The sequence below is a fragment of the Chenopodium album genome, chromosome 4 (assembly GCF_948465745.1).
Source record: "Chenopodium album chromosome 4, dcCheAlbu1.1, whole genome shotgun sequence".
Classification (NCBI taxonomy): Eukaryota; Viridiplantae; Streptophyta; class Magnoliopsida; order Caryophyllales; family Amaranthaceae; genus Chenopodium; species Chenopodium album.
The window spans coordinates 58,462,599-58,487,346 of NC_137837.1; the positions used below are offsets into that span (position 1 = coordinate 58,462,599).

General features: G+C 34.3%; 1 protein-coding gene across 2 annotated transcripts in view; it reads right to left on the reverse strand.

The window, feature by feature from the left end:
- LOC145629151 (dihydroceramide fatty acyl 2-hydroxylase FAH1-like) overlaps nt 1-18,520 on the reverse strand; it is a 19,203-nt gene extending 683 nt beyond the window's left edge. Inside the window, exons 1-5 of one of the 2 annotated variants that reach the window (XM_081681687.1) lie at nt 18,321-18,520; nt 16,664-16,725; nt 15,342-15,434; nt 4,153-4,349; nt 914-1,019 (exon numbers count right to left, since the gene is read on the reverse strand). In XM_081681687.1, coding sequence (XP_081537813.1) covers nt 914-1,019; nt 4,153-4,349; nt 15,342-15,434; nt 16,664-16,711 — 444 coding nt within the window. In that variant the 5' untranslated portion in view covers nt 16,712-16,725; nt 18,321-18,520. Of the gene's footprint in view, nt 1-913; nt 1,020-4,152; nt 4,350-15,341; nt 15,435-16,663; nt 16,726-18,316 lie in introns of both variants that reach the window. The other variant, XM_081681686.1, reaches the window with a different exon arrangement.
- Between the last annotated feature and the right edge of the window lie 6,228 nt (nt 18,521-24,748).

Consider the following 24,748-nt stretch of genomic DNA (forward strand, 5'->3'; position numbering starts at 1 on the left):
ATCATCTTTCCTTGTTAACATGATGTTTTCCTACTTGTACCAATCAATAAGAAATCCAATAACTGTAAGATTTAGGGTAAATAGTTTCCTTGATATTGAACTACTGAATTTTCCCTAGTTTTAAAAGGTTTATTCTTCATTTATTTCCTTAAAATCATGGTTTTGCACTTTGTTTTTCAGGTTAAAATGAATGAAAAGACAACATAACCAGAAAAATTGTTGGACACAAAAAGCATATATTGATTTCATGGGCAATGACAGTATTGTCATCCCATTTACTATAAAGCACCCCTTCAATACCCTTAAGGCCTAAACCAATCATCACAAGTTGTGCCGATACAGAAGTTATTCATTATAATAAGTTTAGTCAGAAAAATAGAGATGACCTAGACATCATATAAGAAGTATAATCAAAAGTTGTATAGTTATCCTTCCACAGTTACAGCATCAACTCTCGGCAACACAAATTCCTGAGGAAATCGAATGTAAAAAAGCAAGAATTCAGGCATATATAGCATCCAATATATTTGATCAAAAGTTGGGCTTTGTAGAATCATCACTTTTCTAAGGCAAAGATCACTTAATCCTTTAGGGCATACGAGGATTATTAATATAAGTACATGTTAGAAATTTCTAGCATCAGGTCATGACAGAGGAAAAGTCTCATGACATAGACTCAACAAGCCACTTCAGTCCTATGTTAAAAATAAATAACAATTAAAATTTCAATTCTGTAATCTCCAAATTCATACGTGAGCTTATATTCTTTAAGCTGTTATTAAGGTCAAACTAACCATACAATTGTCGCACACCGAACAAACAAAAAACCCTCTTATATGTTACAATTAACTTAACATTATATGTTCAGTATCATATCAAATTTGCAACGATAAATAAAATGAAGAAGGCATACTGGTACGCAGAGAATTGCTGTTGCTGCTGGAGGAAACACAAGCCGCAGAGCATCCATGGGGTGTTTGTGATGGCAACCATGAAGAAGATAATGCATGGTGTTTGCCCTGCAACCATTTGTCAAACTATGAGCTTTGACTCTGTATTGACTCAGAACTCCAACAAAGATATGAAATCTTTACTTTATATTTTAAGTTCCAATCATAATCTTCAATTATCTTGTACCAAATATTCGTAAAATGGAAAATACAAAAAATTATACAATGTATGCTAACAATAAGAATTCAACAACCTACATTGCATGAAAAGTTGCATGTATTGTGTAAAGCACAAAGTCTTCTGAAATCAAGAATCTATTCATGCATTCATGTACAGATTTTACAAAAAGTCCTTGTTCCAATATTTTGCGCTCTAACATGTCTCACACTTGGATGATCTCCAGCACCCGACACTCATAGCAAGATTGACACAGTAGTATAACAATCTGATCATGCTACATAATCGTGATGAAAACCATAAAAGATGAACATTATTAAAGTTTTTCCCAATCCTATCCAGTTTTATAAAATAAAATAAATTCCACCCATAGCCAAGAAAAGAATTAAAAATGCATAATTTAGGGGTTAGTGAACTCAGCCTGTGATTAGAGACAAAATTCTTTGAAGTGCAAAAAAATGCCTCGATTTAGAGATGTCATATAACACTTAATCACTATTTTTTAATTATACTTTTAGAATTGGCAAACTTCCTACATACATTTAGGATATACTAGAAAATTATTTGAATATAAACCGTATCGATAATCCTGCAAGGGGGGGTGGGGGGGGATGATACGTGTAGCCATAAGGGCTACAAATAAACACTATAAGAATTTCCTAAAACAATATAAATTTTATAATTCATGACTAAGACACGAGTTGAAGGGTGTAAGTAATGATTAGTTATTCATAATCTTTCTTTTTGGCTTCTTATATGCAGCCTAGCACTACTCAGTGTTCACCTCTCTACTCTCTTACTGACCTTTCTTCATGTATATCGAAAAGAAAAAGAGAAAACAAGATAGGTCAGCGTGGTCTCAGTGTCTCACTGGAGTTAATGCCACCTGTAAACCTCCAGCATAGTAACATCTATGGATTCCCTCTGCCTAGCAACCTCTCACTGGCATTGGCAGCAGCTGACTTTTGCGCCTGACTTTTTTTCATTTGGTATTTGTCCTGTTACTTAAAATTATTTGGCTTTATTGTAATTAATTAAAGGTTTTTTGCTACTTTAGAATTATGTTGTTCTTTTCTTATCATTATGGCAAGGTCTCATAGTCTAAGGGAGCAATAGGGGTTTTTTAATTCTTTCTACTCTCCTTTCGCATAGTTTATCCCCCAAAGGCCCGTGTATTGGCACTTCATTGTTCATTCTCTTATCTCATTATTAAATCTAATAAGATGTCTTCTCTCAATACTATCCCAAAGATTGAACAGGGAAAAATAAGCAAGGAGATCACACATGCCAACACCAATCATTAATAAGGAGCATTTGTTGCAGGACAGAAGAAAGCTTTATAAGTAATTGCGGAAACCGCACCCCCTCTTTTTTATTTGGTGACTAGGTATGCTGAAATACTTATCGCCAGGATTTTAAAAACATGACAAAGGGACCACCAAAAACTGGTTGTGCACACGCTTACCCACAGACACACCAACCAACCCACGTACACGGGCAAAAAAGCACGCGCATGTAGACACAGACACACCTTCATAATCTGAAGATTGACCTACACAAACTTACTAGACAATTTAATGCTGGAGTATTTTTATTAAGAGAAGATGCCATTTTAAGCTAAGTAACCTAAACAAACTCATTAGACAATTTAACACTGGATTATTCCAATTAAGAGCAGGTGTCATTTGAATCTAAAGTGATAAAGTAGTTGATTGATTTTATTAAATGATTTGAATCAAGAACCTTGAATGATCTCTGAGTCACCCAGTTCAACTTTGGGTAAGGTCATATAAGATTGAGGTAGGGTCACTTAGTTTATTAAAATAAACTAATAATAATATTTATAATAATACTTCCTCGGTGCTTTTGTGATTGCATCACTTGGAGTTATGAGCTTAACGATGCATAAATATAATAGTGAATATCTTTGATTATCTTCTAGTATAGATTACAAATAGTTGATATTTTGAAAGTACATATTGAGACCATTCTAGCAAGATATTACATAAATGTTTTTTTTTTTTTTAACGTAAAAAATTACAATATACGATCAAAGGACAGTGTGAATAGTGTAAAGGTCCAAATGTGCCAAAAGGAAAAAATAAAAGTAAATAAATAAATAAATAAAAATATAATTGGAGAAAGTGTTAAACTTCTGGTTGTGTCAAACAGATGTGTAACAAATTACTATTACCAAATTTTTGTCGTAATTCACATGTCAGATTATGTGTTTCTTGTCCCAATTTTAATGTGGTTTCTAATTAGACAATTAGATGAATCTTATTTCATACTATTAAATTTAAGGAAAATGTTGCCACTTTAAGCCAAAAAATTAAATAATAAGGAGGGAAACACACACACACACACACACACACACACAGTTGTTGCATGAAAATCTACTACAAATAAACTGATAGTGACAAATTGCATAGAAATTAGGTAAAATAAGTGATGCAATGATAATACTAAAAGAGACAAACAAGCCGAAATTCTTTAAAATTTGAAATATCCAGCATTATGCTCAACGACCTCAATCAAATAATTGCAACTTTTACAAGTAGCAACCTTGTTCTCATCCAGTCATCCAATCACTCCTACTATATTGATTATTAAGCCAGCCTATAGCCCTATACTATATCATTGGAGATCATGGGCAACTACACAAGTCAAGGACTTTAGCATGAGAAAAGGAAGGTAATACAGATTCTAATTCCCTAGGAATTCCCAATCCTTACCAATCAAGTTCACTGGGAAGTCATCTAATGAAAGTTCCATGCCATATAAAAGGATCACTAAAGCAATAACGTGCATCCTTAGTACCAATAAAATTGTGGTTTCATTATTGCATTACTTTCACCAACTTTGAATTAGAGTATCGAATCCCAACGTAGAAATCATAAAAGCAATTATGCGAAGCTTATATAAGCAAATTAGGGTTGAAGGGGGGAACCACACATACCATGAGAGAGAGAGAGAGAGAGAGAGAGAGAGAGAGAGAGAGAGAGAGTGAGAGTGAGAGCTAACCAGTAACTTTGTGTTTTTATGTGAAACAGAAATCTGTGCAAACTATACTCCATCAGTGACCAAAGGACGATACCAGAGACTAATGCTGCTGCTGCTTGATTAGGGGTAAGTCCCCTCTGCATAGATACGTAAACAAGCCAGCACGCGACTGGTAGCCATACCAGCGGAATCACCCACCACTTAGTGCGAGTTAAAATCTATTTCACATAAGACAATATTTAGGTAAGAGATCATGCATCACATTGCTGCTATAAAAAACATTACATAACAGTATAACACTATTGCTCGTGTATCTTTAATTCATGCTATTAATTGTACAACACAAGTACTTAAAAAATGATAGCCACAAAATAGCAATGACAATCTGTTTTATAATAACTATGAAATCTTTAAAGAGATCTTCAATTGAATTTCATATCAGGTTTAAGTCATCCAAATAACAATAACATGTCATAATATATTAATTTTGTAAGAGACAAAATGTCCAAAAGAAAGATAAATATTGGAGATACCATGTAAACGCCAAGATGTGTATGCCACATTGCTAGATCCTTGACTCACTAACCAAAATAGAGACAAAATGATGCTTAATAATTAATTTCATTGGGTAAGCAGGTAAGTTATATTTTTTGCGTGACAATAAAGCCATCATCTTTCTAATTTAACAAACCTAAATCCAAGTTTATTTTTAAAAATAAAAATAAAAAAAAATAAAAAAAATAAAAAATTAGAAGAGTTTTAAAGCTGCACACCAAATATGGAATCTAAAGAGTTTTTAGGAAAGAAGAGCATTCATAAAATATAAAAATATACTCCGGCTCCAAGGATGGTCAACGTACTGGATCACAAAGCATAGGAAAGAGTGAATTCAAAAGGAAAGGTATTGCTAATAGAACTTAAAAGCCGGTTCTAAGTTTAACGGAAACAAGCAGGAAACTAACACTCGCTCTATCTCAACTTACTTGCTCATGGCACAATTTTTAAAAAGGGCGGAAAATAATGAAGAAGATTTAAATGGAACCTATATTCAACAAGGGCATTTTGGGTAGTCTAATACTTTTAAGTTAGTAGTCCTTGAGTCCTTCGCTTTAGGATAAATAGGGGAGAGTATATGCACTAGGATATCATGTGAACTGTGAGGAAAAATGTTGAGAGTAGTAACCTCAAGTTACTAGGAGAGTGATAACCTAAAGTTATCAAGAGAGTAATAGCCTTAAAATATTAATCTATCACTTTGTACCCAAATTTCTGCTAACTCCTTGGCCTTAGTATAAATAGGGGAGAGTATATGCACTATGATATCATGTGAATTGTGAGGAAAAATGTTGAGAGTAGTAACTAGAAGAGTGATGACCTAAAGTTATCAAGAGAGTAATAGCCTTAAGCTATTAATCTATCACTTCGTACCCAAATTTCTGCCATTATTAATCAAAGTCTCAAGCTTTAATCTTTATGTATTAGTCTAATTAAATCAGAAATACAAGTCAGATTATCAGTCCATAACAAATTGGTATCAGAGCGGTGTCTTGGGCCTTTCGCTGCCGGAAACTGCCACTCAATTATTTTTTTTTTTTTTTTTTTTTTTTGTAAAAAAAAAAGGGTTGTTCAGGCAGCCATAACAGCAGCCTTTGATCGCGTGGCAGAGGCTGCTCAACGTGCAATAGCTGATTACTTTGAGGCGTTGAGGAAGAAGCGTGAAGAGGAGTCCCTTAGGGTGGTGGTGAAGGCCGCAGTCGTCAAAGCTATGGCGGCGGAAAGAAAGAGGGCTGAGGAAATTCAAGCAAGTCAAAGCCAAGGCGGCTAGGATACAAGCGAGTCTAAACCCATCGTTTGTCAACCTCGAGGAAGAGCACAACCAAGATGGTGTTGGTAAAAGGGTGCGAACTCCGACGAACCAAGTACATGAGGTTCATGAAGGTGAGCACTTGGACGGTCTAGGGTTAGGGAAGGAAGCCGTTGTATGCATCAAGAGCTCATGAAATTGGGAGAATTTGGAGACGGGTTTAAGGGTGGAGGTCAAGGTAACTTTGCCAGTGAATCTGGTGGTGGGTTTCGTGGTCTTGCTAGTGGTGTTCGCACCGAATTTAGGGGGGGAGATGGAGAAGGAAACTTAGTGGTGTCTCACGTGGGTCACCGGGAGCAAAATTCGAGAGAGAAGGTGCTGGTTAAAGTGGATCCGGCGGTGGTCCAGGAATACTTGGCTGAAATGGTGAGCATGGTTGTAAGGCCACCGCTAGTGGTGGACTAACAGAGAAGGCTAGACCTGGCAAACAGGTCATTCGGGTCGGGTTCAGGTCGGGTCATTTCGGGTCGGGTCAAATTCGGGTCAAGAAATGTTCGGGTCGGGTCGGGTTCGGGTCGGGTCAGTTCGGGTTTCGGGTCAAAGTCGAGTTCAGGTCGGGTCATTTCGGGTCGGGTCAATTATCAGGTCAAGTTCGAGTCGCGTCAAGTTCGAGTCGGGTTAAGTTCGGGTCGGGTCATTTCGAGTCGGTTCACTTCAGGTCATGTCAAGATTGTCAACTTTCAGGTTCAAATGTCGGGTCAATTTCGGGTCAGATGAGTTTTTAAATCCAATCATAAATAAATAATAATGATATTATTTTATCTTCTCAAATATGTTTTTATGATCAACAATTCTGATAAGGTTATACAAAATACATGTAGTCATGTATTGATTATATAAGATTATAAGAATTATAATCTAAAATTATAGGATAATACTATTATTCTTCCAATATATAAAATATAAAGAGTTATCTAAATCATTTTTCCTTAATTACTATTACTAGTTATTTTACTTATTCACCAATAGTCTATTTAAGTAATAGGTGGTATGAGTGAGCGTGTTCGTGATCTTTTTGTAACGGATTTGAATATTTGTTATAAAATGATTCATTTTATTACAAAATTATTGTTATGACTTGTGGTCTCAAACAAGCCAACATTAAATTCTTTGTTTACTAGGTTAGGTCCCGTGTCATGCACAGTACTTTGTAATAACAATTCTTATATTAACATCACATTTAATTATATAACATAATTTTGTCTAAAATAATCAAATAAAAAAATTCAAAACAATAAAAATCCTCGTTGTAATAATTGTAGTACCTAACACACCATATGACATAAATTTTGTTAAAAAATATAATATATATAGTTGTCAATATATACATATTATGAAAAATACATTAAATATTTTATTTATGTTATTATGTATACATTTGATATATTTTATTTATGTAAAAAATTGTTATCTTTTATTTATGTGCATAGTATTAGATTTATTTCCGAAATACAATATTATTTTTTTATAAAAAAAAATAAAAAACTAAGGACACACTAGGAGATGACACGTGTCATTGCTGGTGTGTCTTTTAGTATATAGTTATTGATTATTGAGTTACTGATCATTACTCAATTATTTCATTTAATACGCATATCGGTATATATTGACAATATTGCAAGTATTACGCGTACAACTAAACTAATATACTTCCTCCGTTTCTATGTACTTGACCTATAGTCCTTTGGCACGCAATTTAAGGAAGAGATTAAAGAAGATTAACATAAGATAAAAAAAAAAAAAAAATTAATACCATGAAACCCCAATTCATCCCTTTTATTGGCAGTTTTATTTTTTTGTATTAAAAATATCGTTTGTCTTCTTTAATTAACTCCTTAAATTGCATGTCATAGGACTATAAGTCAAGTAAATTGAAACGGAGGAAGTACTTCGTAACAAATTCATGGACGATAGTTACTATAGTACTATACTAATATAGTATGAATACTACTTCTAAGTTATAACGTTATTGTCCTGTAGTATACTAGGATACATGAAAACTTCATCCAATCGTTGTGTTCGTGTCAAACACTATGTTAGACTGTTCGTGAGATACACGACGACACGTCTCGGACCGTATCCTACTATGATATTTTCAAAGGTCAAAAGTATGAAGCTCGTTTATTATAAAAGCTCGTTTATTATTAAGCTTGTTCATGAATCACTCATTTATCAACTCGTTTAATAAATAAGTTGTTCATAAACTGTTCGTAAACATACATTATACTAAATGAGACAAGCTTGAACTGATTTTCGAGCTCGCTTGAAAGCTCGAGATCGTGCTCGGACTTGCCTAAGTTAAATGAACTGAACATGAACAAGGTAGTACTCGGCTCGGCTCATTTACACTCCTAATTAATTGTTTGTGAAATTCAATATTTAAAAAGTTACATACTTACACTTGAAAATTTTGGAGGGAATTTTTGTGCCATACTACCATAGACCATATTCAAACAATTTACTTAATACTCGATTAAAAAGTAGAGTGAAAATTTTCCCTCCAAAATAAAATTAGTTGAAAAAATAGAGGGAAATTTCCCTCTTATTTTACTTCAATAGTAACTTTTTTAATATTTACACAAAAAGAAAAAAATAAACAAACAAATAAACAAAAAACGTGACTAAAGAAGTAAAGAGTAAAGACTAGAGTCTGACTCTCCTCTCCTAAATTCCTAATTCTCCTAAAGAAGTAAGAAGACCTTTGTAGAACAAAATCAAGAACCCTAGAAATCAACAGGCGTTTTCAGTTTTCACCCATTCTCCATCTTCTCTTCCTTGGTTTTTTTAATTTATTTTCATTTGGAAGACTCCATCTTCTCTTCAGATCTCAATTCTCCGTCCTCACTGGATTTGCTCAACCGCTCAAGCGTCTACTCTATTCTTCGTCTTCTCAACTCAAGTGAGAAATGTTAGGTAATTGTGTATTTCTTTGATTATTTTGCTCAATTGGTTAGAACTTAAAAAAATGGGGAATGAATTTGAATGGTTGCATGTAATGGATTAATGGGGATAAACTGATTTTCTTTTAGTTTTGTTTAAAGGGAAACAAGCTTCTCTTAGTTTTGTTGCAGAGTATTAGTTTTGCATGTCCTTTTCGTTTCATTATTCTTCTCTTAATTAATTATGTATTCAAATGTTGTCTCTTGGGTTTTAGTTTATTGGCTCATGCAATTATATTGACATTCTAATTATGTATTCAAATTATGTTTATTGGATGGGTTATGGCCTTATGTGTCTGAATTAAAATTTAATCCTCTACTAGGTATTTACCTAGTTTAATATCTTTTCCCCTTTTAGGAGTTCATATCTGTAATTGCTTTCTAATGCATGTATCCTTTTTTTCATGTGTATACCATGCTGGAATTTTGAACCTCACAGAGTCAGAGCTTCCACAACCACAAGAGAAGGGTAAGTACATATATATATAATATATATAATATATATAAACACTAATAATTACCTAATAATTACACCCAATTTGTCTGGTTTCTGGATGGGATGTGGATTGTATGATTATGATGACCAATTCCCCCTTATTTATGCACTGTTATTAATTTTCCAATTTGTTTGCAGCTATGGATTGGATTTTGTATGAAGAGTCTGTGATGACACCAGATCCACTAGAGCCAGAAGCAGATTTTTTTTCATCACAAGAAGAAGCCACTCATGTTTCACCTGAAGTTCCTGAATCTACTACGTTTGAGAAGGATGTGACCATTGCGGAGCCCAATTCTGCTGTTTTAGACAAGAGACGGAGCTTGGTTTGGAAGGAATTCCTCATGATTGACATGGTGGAATGTACAGATGGGAAATCAAGGTGCATTTGCAAACATTGTCAAAGCTCATCTTTCATTGCCAACTCGCGTTATGGTACGGGCAATATGAAAAGGCATCTTAGTAAATGTACCCCATATCAGAATTCCTTGAAAAACAAAGGAGGAGCCACAGGTAAAATTTTTAACCAACAAGTGTATAGAGAGTTGGTAGCTAAAGCCATAATAAAACATGGTTATGCTTTTTCTTGGGTTGAACATGATGGTAATAGAGATATTCATGCATATCTAAATGCTGATGTGAAATTCATTACTAGAAACACTGCTAAAGCTGACTGTCTAAAATTGCATCAAATTTATAAGGCCAAGTTAAAGGCAACTCTTCGTAAAGTCTCTGGTCGTATTTCTTTGACATGTGATATGTGGACTTCTTGTCAAACTGAGGGATATTTGTGCTTGACTGCTCATTATGTTGATGCTGACCGGAAATTAGTTAGTAGAGTGTTAAATTTCAGTCACATTGATACACCACACACTGGAAAAGCAATGTATACTGTTGTGTTGGCCATGCTTCAAGATTGGGGTATTGATGACAAGATTTTTAGCTTTAAGTTAGATAATGCTTCTAGTAATGATAGAATGCAAAATTATTTGAAGGACACTCTACTTGCAAGAGGGGCTTTGTTATGTGATGGTGATTTTTTTCATGTGAGATGTGCTGCCCATGTATTAAATCTTATTGTTAAAGAAGGTCTTAAAGCTATTGAACATATTGTTGAGAAAGTAAGACTTTGTGTGAAGCGTGTTAAATTTTCCGAAGCAAGAAAAAAAAAATTCCATTCTTGTGTGCATTTAGTTAAGCTACAAGAAACTAAATCATTGTGGCTTGATGTCCAAACAAGGTGGAACTCCACGTACATGATGATTGATAGGGCCATTATATATCGTGAGGCCTTTGGAGAAATGTCTGAAGTTCAACATTGTTGTCCTACTTTGGAAGAGTGGGAAATTCTTGAGAAAATCAGAGATGTTTTAGAGCCGTTTCATGAGATAACTGAATTGTTTTTGGGAAGAGATTATCCTACCTCAAATCTTTATTTCGAGAATGTTTGGAAAATTCTCATGTTGTTGACAGATTTGGAGCATGACAGTGAGGAAATTCTGAGAAACATGGCAATAGATATGAAAAGCAAGTTTGACAAGTATTGGTTTAAATCGGAAGATGATGACTATGGCATGTTGTTTGCATTTGCTGTTATTCTTGATCCTCGTTGCAAATTATCTGTTCTTAAGTTTTGTTATGAACACATGTTTGGAGAGGTAGTGGCCACCATGAAAGTTAACGAAATTCAGTATAACTTGGGAAAGCTTTATAAGCTGTATGTCCGAAATGAAACATCACCGACATCAAACATTGACACTAGTTCAAGGTCCAAATCCTCCACAAACACTTCATATGGGAACCGCAAGAGAAAATTAGACTACTTCGCGGTAATTTTTATTATGTTATTTCAAAGTTATAGATAAAATGTATAGTACTTTGCTTACTGTTTTTTATGTCTTAAGTTTATTGTTTCCGTTAACACAGAATAGTCAGGGAACCCCAAAATAGAAGGGATAGAAGTTAGAAGTCTTAGAACCCCTGTTTTCTTATCTTGCTGCAGTGATACAGTACATATCATGTTGAGTAATGGTCAAAATCTTTTCCTATTAATTAGGAAAGTTGGGTAGGCTTATGTTCTTGATTAAAATAATGTAGTTGTTGTTAGTGATATTAGGAAGCAGTGATATTGGTTTAGAGCTCATATCAGTAGGATTTATTATGCTTTTCAGTTTTCCTTTTTTCTATTTTTTGAAATCTGATCTTGTGATATGTGTAAGTTTTCTTATTATCTTGGTTTCAATTTTGTTAGTTTCTGGATTTTAGTGTTTGATTCATATTTTGTTGCTGTGTTAAATTCAGAAATATGATGATAAGGAGGCCTCATCTTCACATGGTGAAAGGTCCATGTTGGATGTCTATCTTGAGGACCCTAAATTAGATCGAACAGCGAAGCTTGATGTATTAGCTTATTGGAAAGAAAATGAACTTCGATATAAAGAGCTTTCTTGTCTTGCTAGAGATATTTTGGCTGTGCCCCTAACAACCGTTGCTTCGGAATCAACTTTCAGCATAGGAGGTAGAATATTGAATAAATGGAGAAGTTGTTACCTTCCTGAAAATGTGGAAGCTTTGATAACAACTCGTAGTTGGATGTTTTCTTATGAATGTAAGTACCTTTTCATGGAGAAGTTGATACTATACTTTATTTTTGCACCACTAATTTATATTTGAAAATTTAAATGTAACATTTTGTTTTTATTTTTGTAGCAAATGAAGAAGATACGTTTGTCGGATCTTATGTGGATTGGGCTGCAACAATATCACATGTTTGATGTCGAGAATTTAGAGGGGTGGAGTATTATTGTAGTACGATTTTTAAAGGATATCAGTTTGTTTGATGTCTTTGCCTTTTAGAACTTGTATTGTATTTGCTTTATCTTTGGTATTTTTTTTTGCCTATTAAAACTTGTGTAATATATTAGAACCTGCTCCTAAGTTTGCTACTAAGTTTGCTACTGCTATATCCTTGTGGTTCAGTGGTGAATAGGTTTGAATGTTTTATTAGCTGCTTGTGACATGATTTGTTCATATATAAACTCTAATTTGATGTCAAGTTGCAATTTGCTAACATTGAATGGGTTTTATTAACTGCTTCCTGCTTGTGACATGATTTGTTCATCTATAAACTCTAATTTGATGTCAGGTTGCAATTTGCTAACATTATGTAATATATGAGTAACTAATAAAGTAATAAGGGATGCTTTGAAATTCATGCATGTGCTTTACTACTTCAGTAGTTGTATACTTGTATTGTTGCAGGTGGACTAATTGTTTTTTATTTATTTATTTATTTATTTATTTATTTATTATTTATTTTTTATTTATTTATTTTTTATTTTTTATAGCTGAAATTTGAAAATACATTAGTGCATTGAAGAACTATTGGTGTACTTTGGGTTTTGTACTTAATATAAATAATTATAATGTAATCCATTACACCATTTTAGAGAAATAAATTAAAAAAAAAAAAAAAATCAATCCTAAATTAATTAGACCGTTTTTAGTATCAATTATTTTTGGTTTGAGTCATTTCACGTATGACGATAATTATATTTCGGGTCAATTCGGGTCAATAACTTCGAGTCACTTCGGGTCGGGTCATTTTGGGTTTCGGGTCAGTTCGGGTCAACCAATTCGGGTTATAATCGAGTCGGGTCACTTCGGGTTTCGTGTCATTTCGGGTCGGTCGGCTTCGTGTTTCGGGTCAATTTCAGGTCGGGTCATTCGGGTTGGGTCACTTTGGGCATCGGGTCACGTTCGAGTCAACTCCAGTTCGGGTCGGGTTCGTGTCGGGTTGGGTTTATTCGGGTTCGGGTCCTTTTCGAGTCAATGAGTTCGGGTCGATTTTCGGGTTGCGGGTCGGGTCATTCGAGTCGGGTCATTCGGGTCAGGTCAAGATTGTCAGGTCTAGAGAAGGCGCAAGCTTTGTGATGGGCGGATCAAGATGGTGCAAGGTGCAAGAGCAGCGATGGAAGAAGCGGCGTAGGTGGAGGCGAGATTACCAGTGAGTCGTCACCATGGATGGTTGCAAGAAGGGGGGGTGACTTTTGTGGTGGCTTTAACGGCGATGGTGTCTTGGTCGTAAATGAACTAGGGTACTTTGCAAGTGGTGGGGGTGGAGAACTTCATGAGTGGTGGATATTTGGTAGGTTCCAAAAGAGGAATTTGACTTGAAGAGGAAGCCGGTGATAGAATATGTTAGTTAGGGTAAATGGGTCATGATGAGGAATTGGAATGTAGGGCATGTGGCAAAATATGGTGACTCAGTAATACAAACATGGACTAATTTTGAAAATATGTTGACTGATGACCAAGCAAGTAGGGCCACCATCAACTATGAGAACATGGGGCACGTGCCTAGGTCTTCCCTGGCAAATCCAATTGCATCTCCAAATAGTGAATCAAGACCTTCCAGCATGCCCTTTCAGACTAGGCCCACATTGACCTCACCAGCAATCAAACCCAACCATCAGCCCATTACTCAACCATGCACCAGTCCAAATAGGCTGACCCCACTTTTGAAACAACAATATTTTCCCTATTTCTTGAATCTACATACTTTCAGCCCACTTAAGAGAAAAGAGATCGACCCCCAGACAACAATATTCGTTACCAGTATTTTCCCTATTTTTCAAGTTTCCTATTTCTCAAATTTTCAATTTTCCCTCCTACATGACCCAAAACCTGCAACCCCTACATTTTACAACACAATCTGCAATTTTTGCCTTGTTTCGGAAGCCTTGAGTGGTGGCATGATGACCTTCAGTACCAATGCCGAGCTTTAGCATCTCATTATTATCCACCTTGAGAACAAGGTAGAAGTTTAGGGGGCCGGTAATGTAATAGACCAACATTAGGAAGGGCATTTTGGGTAGTCTAATACTAATAGGTTAGTAGTCCTTGACTCCTTGGCCTTAGTATATGCACTAGGATATCATGTGAACATGAGGAAAAATGTTGAGAGTAGTAACCTCAAGTTACTAGGAGAGTGATAACCTAAGGTTATCAAGGGAGTAATAGCCTTTAAGCTATTAATCTATCACTTTGTACCCAAATTTCTGCCATTATTAATCAAAGTCTCAAGCCTTAATCTTTATGCATTAGTCTAATTAAATCAGAAATACAAGTCAAATTATCAGTCCATAGCATAAAACTTCCTCTAAAGTTTTTAAAGTATATGCCTACCAACCAACTCTAATCAGTATCATATTGCAAAGAAGAGCCTTCAACACTAACCATCTAAACAGGGTTTACTTAGTTGTATAGACCTATTTGACTCTAAAATCTTTTCATTCAATTTATATATTTTCAGCCTTATGTACATTCATCATTCGGATTGGTATGAGGTCCATGAGATGTGACTTCTCTAGCTTGATAGCCATCTAGACATTGGAATTCTAGAAAACTAGTTGAATCAAACACCACAGATATATTTTTGGGAAAAGTTCCACAAAAAGGCCATGTTTGACCAATGGCTTTTGGCTGAAGTTTTGATCAGTATTCGCTTTTCAACTTAATAATATGATCAAACACCAAAATTAAAAGTCATTTCAAACACCCAAATACCCAATAATATGGTATTCACCTTTCAACATGTTTCCAAAATTAAAAGCTGACAAAAGCAAAAAAAATTACAGCTTTACATCACAAAATAAAATATGGAAAAAAAAATACTAAGATAATAATTAAATTCACATATTATAACTAAGAGCCAAAAGTCGAATATTAACTTCTATATTAACAGAAAATGATAACAGCTCCATAAAACAACCAATAAAAACACCTACTATTGGTTGACTATAAAAACAAAGTGAACTACCAAACAGGCAACAATTAATTGCCGTTAAGGGACCAATAGCAAAGTTTATAAGTTAAAATTAAGCACGAGTAGTAAACATAATTGATTTACCTCCAAATTATCATTTGCAAAAAACCGAGGGCCCTCCTTGCTGACAATAGGTTGATGAACCCATTCATCATAAGCTTCTCCAAGATGGCCAACCTGCAACGCTAGATGTATTATATTACCAGTAACAATAACTCCTCCATTTCATATTAGTTGACATGTTTCTTTAAGCACGTTTTCCATTGTATTATCTAAAACATCAATATATTCCATTATTAATATGCAAAAACTATAAAAATAAGATATTTGAAAAATATACTTTGAGACGAATCTAACAAGACCCTACATGACCATTTTTTTGCATTAGTATAAATTAAAAAATGAAGTCAAAGTAGCTTATGTGTATTGTACCAAAGTCAAAATGTGTCAACTACTACCCATGGTTTGAAAATGCGGTTTCGGTCGCGATCGCGGAAACGGTCGCGGTAATTCGGTAACGGGCTTGATGCGTTGATCGCGGTTGTCGCGCAAGAATTTTATTTTATTTCATTTTTAAGTTTTATGTATTCTTAAAAAAAAAATTAATTAAAAAAATGGACTTTTCTTAAAAAATAAGAATAAAAATAAAAATAAAAATAAAATATGGACTTAACTCTAGACTAAAGGTGAATGTGTAATAAGGGGTTGGGAGTCACGTGGGAAAGAAAAAAGATAAAGACAAAGGGGAAGAGAAGGGGTAAAGTCAGATGGTGCATGGTGGGGTCAAGATAAAAATCGCTTTTATTTGCCAGTAACAAAGTCGTCTATCATGGAGATCTCACCGGAAAAGTGGTTTTAAAGCTTAAAGTTTGCGATTTTTTTCTTCGAATCTCGGTAAATAACGTTAGATGCGGCCGATTTTCAGCTTAAAACGGTCGTACCGGCCGAAATCTCGGAGTTTCAAAAAGCAGCGTTATGAATCGGGAAATATCGGATCGGCAACTTTGAAATCCGTTACATCTCGACCGATTCGCGACGTAACGGCCGAGTTTTTACACCATGCTACTGTAAGTAAAAATGAAGAAGTATAGGAGAGAATATAACATAATCAAGAAGAGAAAGAGGGGAATCATGAGTATGAAAGAAGACAAAAAATAGCATCTGATTATAGAAGCTGAAAAGGAAGCGTGTATATAACATAGATATGATGAGATTTCATTAACTTTTGAAAGGAAGAGCAAACTAATGACAAACGTGGCATAAAATTATCATACAAGAAAGTAGAATAAGCTGCTAAACCAGGTGACACGGATGCAACAACTAAGAAAAGGACATGGTAAACAAAAGATCAGGTCTTGCAGAGTTATTACCCAGCTATTACAAGTAAATAAGTGATAAAATCATACCTGGAAAACCAATGGCTCGTTTAAATCTACCTCAAACTTGACAACCATCCTTGATTAGATAACTACAGAACACAAGCACGACAGCAATATTACAACGACATTCATCAAAAAATTCATCTCTTAGATATTTAAGAACTATATAAAATAACAAAAAATTGCATAAAATATTTTTTTTTTCTCTTTTTGTGTATTTATAGTATGGGTGACCCTTGCATGACATACTTCACAATTTAAATGCAAATCAAACATGGAACTGTTAGTTCATCAACAATCAATCAAAGTCTTAATCCCATAAGTGGGGTCGGCTACATGAACCAAAAATGGTTATTCCGTGTAGTAATCAACAAAGCATGAAAAATCATCATCCACATACATAAATCACAAAAGACAAAATTTAACACTCAAATAATAAAATGGCTGCAATGCTATTGTCAAATGTGCATATTGTGGAACCAACCAGCTCAATCTCAATACCTAAACGAATTTAATATCCTGCTTGCTTGTGGAAGGTAAAGGAAAAGTGATTAAACACATGAATATGCATCAATTTTTTCTACTATAGGAATACAAGACTCACTAGTATACTATAGGAAGAGGATGTTAACTCGTTAAGAAAAAATGGTAAGATAACGTTTTTCGAAAACCATCAAAGCTTTCCCAATCTTAACTATATCAGTGGATAGCATGCTTATTTCAGGTTTCAATGTTTTACAATAAATTACCATGGATAGATGTAAAGCAGAACTAAAACGAGAGCTATTTCAAATCAATCATTTGACAAGTGCATCATATCTTAAGGCTTTGTTTGGTTCAATATTAGTAAAGGAAAAGAAGAGAAAAGATGGGAAGGGAAAAGAAAGGAAAAGAAGGGAAAGGAAAGTGATTTTATTTTCCAATATTTGGTTGATGAATAGGAAAGGAAGGGAAGAGAAAGGAAATTACTTTCATTTTTCTCTTTCCAGTCAAATTCCTCCAATTTTGGGAGGAAAGAAAAGCCAAAATTTTGTTAAGAGACTTTCCTCCCACTTCCCTTCCTTTCCTTTAGATTTTTATGTCATTTATTCAACCAAATATGGGAATTTGATTAAATTAATTTCCTTTCTTTTCTTTTCCATCCAAATCCCTTCAACCAAAAAGGGCCTAAAAGTCTGCAGTGAATTGATGAGAATGGCACAACTATTAGAAAGGTAAAGAAAAAAAAGTTACTTCCGCAACTGTGCTTAATTAGGACAAGATGCCAATTAAGACTGGACATATTTATAGATTATAATCAGATTTTAATTTATAATGATATGAAAAAAAAAAAAAAAAAAAAATCAAGATCTAACTTTACCAATATCCAAATAACCGAAGATTTTGAATAACAAAAGAAAAAGAAAAGCACATATTTTACACTATTAACATGCAGCAAATAATTCAATAATCAATCTGATCCAAGAAGAAAATTCCATATTCATCTAATATTCAAGGGTTTCGCATCACATTGAAACACATTTGACTCACTTATCAAGTTAAATTCTTAGCATTACAGTAATTTATCCATAACCAATAGCTCAACAATCAATCTACCTTAGTACACCCTAAATTGAATTAAACTAACGATCAAAGATAGATTGTGAAACAGATATACGATGATTAAGAAATACATCTCACCTACACTTTAATTGAGGATAGAATATTAACAAGCCGCCGCTTCAAGGGAGGAGCCAAGGCTCTCAACTCGCTTCAATGGAGAATTCAGATTAGCCGCTTCAATGAAGAAAAGAGGAGGAGGAAGGAAGGGTACATTGCCTGTTGCCTCCAATCTCCTTTCAATTTTTATTTTTTTTTTAATGGTTTTTCACCACATTGGCCAAATACCCAAGTGTTTTTAACAAATTTTATTTTCAAAATTTATCAAATACCTGGATTTTATACAACGAGAGCATACCACGGATACGTCATACACGTAAAAAAATTACATAAAGATAAAGTTACTTATGATACTTGAAAAAATACACACAAAAAAATTAATAAATAGCGGGATGATTAGGGTAGTTATTGGTGTTTAAAAAAATTTTAAAAAAAATAAAATTAAAAAAAAAGTGTGATCAATAGAATTTGTTTGGATTGTGGTGAATTGATTCTACAATTATATTATAGATTCAACAAATATCCTTTATGACTAACCGTATTTGGCTTTGTTAGTCATTAACAAACTCTTTTTTTTTTTTTTTTTTTTTTTTTTTGTTGACAAGTTTAACAAACTCTCAAATAGCTCATTAAATTTAAGTTAAACAATGTAAAATGTCATGTTTTGCGTGTTTTAGTTTTCAAGCTGTAAAAATTTCTTGGTAAAATTTTACTTTTTAGGGGCAATTGTAGTCCTTAAAGAACAAATGTACAATCGAAATTGCCATAAAAAGCCTAGTGCCTAAGGAACAAACATATAAACAAATACTTTTTTAGAGGTGATCATTGTGCGGGTAGGACTGGGCTGAAGCCAAAAAAAATCAGTCGTCGATTCAGGGGGAGGGAGAGCCTGGTGCGTCGACGAGAGAAAAACTGGGCGCCGGCATGGGTGGGGGCAGAGTGTGGTGGCTGGCTAGTGGAGGAAGGGGTGGCTTTTTTTTGTAAAAACTTTTTTTTTGTGTAAAGTAAAAAAAAAATAATAAAATAAATAAATAAACTAACTATAGTTAAATATTATTCTATAATTTATCATTAATTTTATGGTTAGTTTAATATAAAAGATTAAATTTATCACAGATAATAAGAATTTTTTTAATTCACTAATGAGAAAATTAAAAACTACAGTGTTACCAAAGAGAATTTTCTTTAATTTAATGTTTTTAGCGAATCAAGATCACCAACAGTATGGTGATTATATTCGGCCCCTCCATGTAAGGTTTAGTATTGTTTGTTTGTTAGTAGTGTGTGCAGGGATACAAATTTGGAAGATTTGTCTTGTAAATGTGTGGAATTGTCGTCTATCTGTTGGTATAGGGGTGCAAATGTAGAAGATTCGTCTTGCAAATTTGCAGATCTTGATGATAAATCAAGTTTTATCACTTTTGCGACTATACATCAATGGAGCTCTGTCAAGAACGATGTAAAGACATCTAAAATTATCCAAGAGCGGTTCAGAAGCGATGCCATTAATTTAGGGGTGTTAAATTCTTATATTGAGAATTTAGATCTCTTACGGGATGATTGTAAATGCCGAATAGCTATTATTATTTAATGAAATCACCCCTCTCTATTCCATTAAAAAAAAAAAACATAACTTGTACAATCAAAATCATAATTATTTTACATATTTGGCATAGCTCACACTCCATCGCTTCAAGGTTGACCCGAGCAATGATTTTCGATGTCTTTACATCTTTCTAAATAGAGACCTTCGTAGTGTGAGTTGATGTTCTAGTCGTAAAGTTGACAAACCCTAAATCCATATGAATCCAAATCACCTTTCTAGTTATTATTAGATACCTAAAAATAAAATTCTCGTCTATGAATCAAAATCCTAGAAAATTAGGTAAAAACCAAAAAGAGGGGGGGGGGGAGGGGGGACAGACTTCATAAATGGAGAGCACAAATCAAAGAATAAAAAAACAACTAAGCAAAAAACTGAATTAAAATAAAAAATAAAAAAAAAGGGGGTCGAAAGTAGTCTAATTTCTAAAATAATTAGACTATTTCCGGCCTATACCGTCAAGAAAACTAAAACCTTAAAGGAGAGAGGAAGGAGGACAAAGAAGAGAGATACGGAAAATTTTGCATGCCCCCGGTGTACAGTATTTTTATTGTACATCCATTTTTTTGCACATGTGAACAGTATATATATATATATATATATATATATATATATATATATATATATATATATATATATATATATATATATATATATATATATATATATATATTATTTCTTGAATTCTAGAATAACGTTTATAGAAGCTCAAACTCTCAAAGGCAGCAACAATGGAGGAGAGAGAACATGAAAACATGAACGAGGAGAGAGAAATAGAGGAACCTCTTACCTCCAATGTTCGATCATTAATGGAGAAATCATTCAATTTCTCAAATTGCAAAAACTTAATTCAAGTTTTTCTGCAATCACAAAGGCAAATTCAAGCGTCATTACTTGAAAATCTAGAGATCAAAACACGAAGAATTGAATGCTACAGATTTCGACCTGAGTTGCACAATTGCATTCAATTTCTCTAAGTGTCAAACCTTCATTCAAGGTCTACTTCAATTCTTCAAAGCAGGAAGAAATTCAACCTCCTATGACTACAAATTTGGAATATGAAGGATTTTTGTCGAATTGATGACCTAACTTTTATCAAAATTGAGGTAATCTATCTTTAAATTGAATTTAATTGATTTTTCAATTTCATAATTTTTTTTATCGTTGCTTATGATTTTATTGTTATTAGACCTTCGAATTGTATTTTATATGATGTTATGTGTCAATCGTCTCATTTTTTTTTCTCTCATTGAACAAATTTATAAACTCTGTTAATTTGTATGTATTGTGTTGATTTAATTTTGATTGATTTCTCAAATTTTGCAATTTCAACTAAATCTTCTAATGGCAAAGTTGTTTTTGCTTAATTTACTGAATTATATATGTTTTTTGTTATCAACTCGCTAATTAAAAAATTATGTTGTGTCATTCGATGGAATTAAAGGAGTTATCCTTTCATGTGAACGTGTGGTAATAAATTTATGTTAGATTTTGTGGTATATGGATACGAAAAAAAAAGGGTTAGATGTGATTTTTTGGGTGTACATGGTCTTTGAAAGCTTTTGCAAGTGTTTGATTTCATGGCTATTAGCTCAAATGGTAGAGCAATGTGCAATAGTTGTACATGATATGAGTTCAAGTCCTACATAGTCTATGTAGATTTTAAATAGTGCATGATTATAGCTTATGGTATGTTGTATTTTGGTCAATGTCGTAGCTTGCAAGATATCTAAGTGGTCTTGTGTTATAGCAAAAGTGATCCTAACCTAAGATAAAAGTGACCTTGATCAAGGACAAGTTGACTCTTACCAAAAGCACTAATGTATCCTACTTAAGGATAAAGTGGCCCAACTCAAGGACAATGTAACCCTAATCAAGGGCAAAAATGACACTAATAAAATACAAAAGTAACCCTAATCAAGGGCAAAATCGCAAAAGTGACCCTAGTCAAAGGCAAAAATGACCCTAATTAAGGACCAAAGTAACCCTAATCAAGGGCCAAAGTGACCCTAATCAAAACAAAAGTGACCCTAATTAAGGATAAAGTTACCCTATTTTAGAGCAAAAGTGACCCTACTCAAGGGCAAAAGTAACTCTAATTTAGGACCAAAGTGACCCTAATCAAGGGCAAAAGTGACCCTAATCAAAACAAAAGTAACCCTAATTAAGGATAACGTTACCCTATTTTAGAGCAAAAGTGACCCTACTCAAGGGCAAAAGTGACACTACTCAAGGGCATAAGCGACCCTAATTAAGGACCAAAATGACCCTAATTAAGGACAAAAGTGACCATATTTTCAGAGCAAAAGTGACCCTAATCAAGGACCAAAATACTCAAGGACAAAAGTGACTCTACTTAAGGGCAAAAGTGACCTTAATCAAGGGCAAAAGTGAACCTAATCTATGGTAAAAGTGACCCTAACGAAGGAAAAAAGTGACCCTAACAAAAGAAAAAAGTGCTAACTGAGTACAAAAATGACTTCAATTAAAGTGAACGATATGCCCATTAGAAATTATGACAACGATTGTTAGTACACCAACAATGGTGATAGACGACACAAACCAATAAACAAGTTATAGGTAGGCTATGCGGGGCTTGAACCCCCACCATGTACACAATTGTACATTGCTCTACCAGTTGAGCTAGTAGCCTTGAATAAAACATTTTCATATTTCATAGATGATCCACCAGTCACCACAATCCACCCACCAATGTCAAAATAAAACTTGTTCTAAAACTTGATTTAATCATTTTAAAATAAAAGGCAAAAGTGACCCTAATCAAGAGCAAAAGTGACCCTAACCAAGTAAAAAAGTGACCATTTCTCGAGAGAAAAAGTCAAGAGAAAAAGTGACCTTACTCAAAAGAAAAAGTGACCCCAAATGAGTACATAAGCGACTTAAATTAAAAAGTTACCCTAACGAATAGGGCTATGCTCAGTAATTAGAAGATACTTATAATAACCAACAATGGTGACACACAAAATAAACCAATAAACAAGTATTATGTAAGCTATTTGGGGATTGAACCCACACCATATACATTGTTGTAGACCTGGAAAATAGGTCATTCGGGTCGGGTATGGGTCGGGTCATTTCGGGTCGGATAAAGTTCGGGTCAAAAGATTATCGGGTCAGGTCATTTCGGGTTTCGGGTTTATTTCGGGTCAGCCAATAATTGGGTCGGGTCTAGTATCGGGTCAACACTTCGGGTCGAGTTCGGGTCAGGTCAAGTTTGGGTCGGGTCAATTTTTGGGTCGGGTCAGTTCGGGTCAGGTCAATTTTCGGGTCAGGTCAATTTTCGGGTCCAATTTTCGGGTCAACTTCTAGTCGAGTCATATTCGGGTGATTCATTAGGTTAAATTCAACTCTGTATACATATTTATTTATTTATTGACGAAAAACTCACTATATTTATTAAGGCTATTTTTTTCATGGATTATAGTAATTGTTTGACTTTTATTAACCTTTTTTTTTTTTTTTTGTTTAGAATTTTATACTGAGAATCACTTTCAGGATCTCCTGAAACTAAGAGGGATGCTCTAACTAATTGAGTTATACCTCACTCTCTTATTGATCTTAGTTTTAATACGTACTCTTATTATCATTGTCATTGTTGTAATAATTTCTTTGAATTATTCTTATACCCCCTCCGTCCCAAATTACTCTTAACGATTTGACATTTTGCACTATTCACACATCTCACTTTGACCATCTTTTTTAGCTATTATATGAAAGTCAATGTAGTCATGTAATATGTTGTTGGGTCTATTTTAATGTATAATTTCCTAATATAAACTTTTTATAACTTATATAATTATTTACTAAAAGAAGTTAAAGGTCGGGTCATTTTCGGGTCGGGTCGTTACGGGTCTCGGGTCAACTTTGGGTCAGGTGATCTCGGGTCGGGTCGTTTCGGGTTAGGTCATTTCGGGTTTCGGGTCAAGGTCGGGTCAGTTCCACTTCGGGTCGGGTATGGGTCGGGTCGGGTTAATTCGGGTTTTGGGTCAATTTCGGGTCACTGGTCTCGGGTCGATGTCGGGTCATGGGTCGGGTCATTCGGGTCGGGTCATCGGGTCTGGGTCAGGATTGCAAGTTCTACATTGTTGTACACTGCTCTACCATTTGAGCTAATAACCTTGAAATCAAACTGTAGACACCCATTTGTGTCTCCCCAAAACCAAACCCAGTGATGAGTACCTTTCACGTCGAATCATAATCGAATGAAGTGAAAGTGTGGAAAGTTTAGTGTTGCGGAAAGTTTTAATTTCTTTTCTCTTCTCTCTGTTTTTGAAAACCTATTTTAAGAAAACAGCCAATCCAGTTTGTTGATCCATGATATGGGTCCAATAGTAGTGTAGTTGGATGGGGCTTGAAAAGAGCTTTCCAACGATATATTATAAGCCCAATTCTGATGAATATTGAGGAAGTTATGGCCAAATTACTGAATTGGGCCCGGTTTGAGCCTTACATGCGGCCCAATGATCTAGAGGAGGGCCTAATATAGATTTATCATTCCTAATGCAATTAGGAATGGTTTTAGTCTTTTAGATTATTCTAGAAGGTTCTTTTCATTCTTAATTCAATTAGCATTGATAAATTGACTTTTGTTGACTTTTTAGAGTTTTAATTAAAATCAAAGAACGTTTTTGAGGAAAATACGATTGTATCCTCCTGTACGGAAATTTCTATCTGATTTTAAGAAAACGCGTCAATTTCCGAGTCAGCGCCAAACGCCAGCTGTAGCGCCTGATGCTACGCTTGGCGCCTGGCGCTAAGGTCAGCGTTTGGCGCTAACTTGGCTTTTTGCGTCAGAACTCTGTTTTTGATGTTTTATCTTTTTGGCTGAT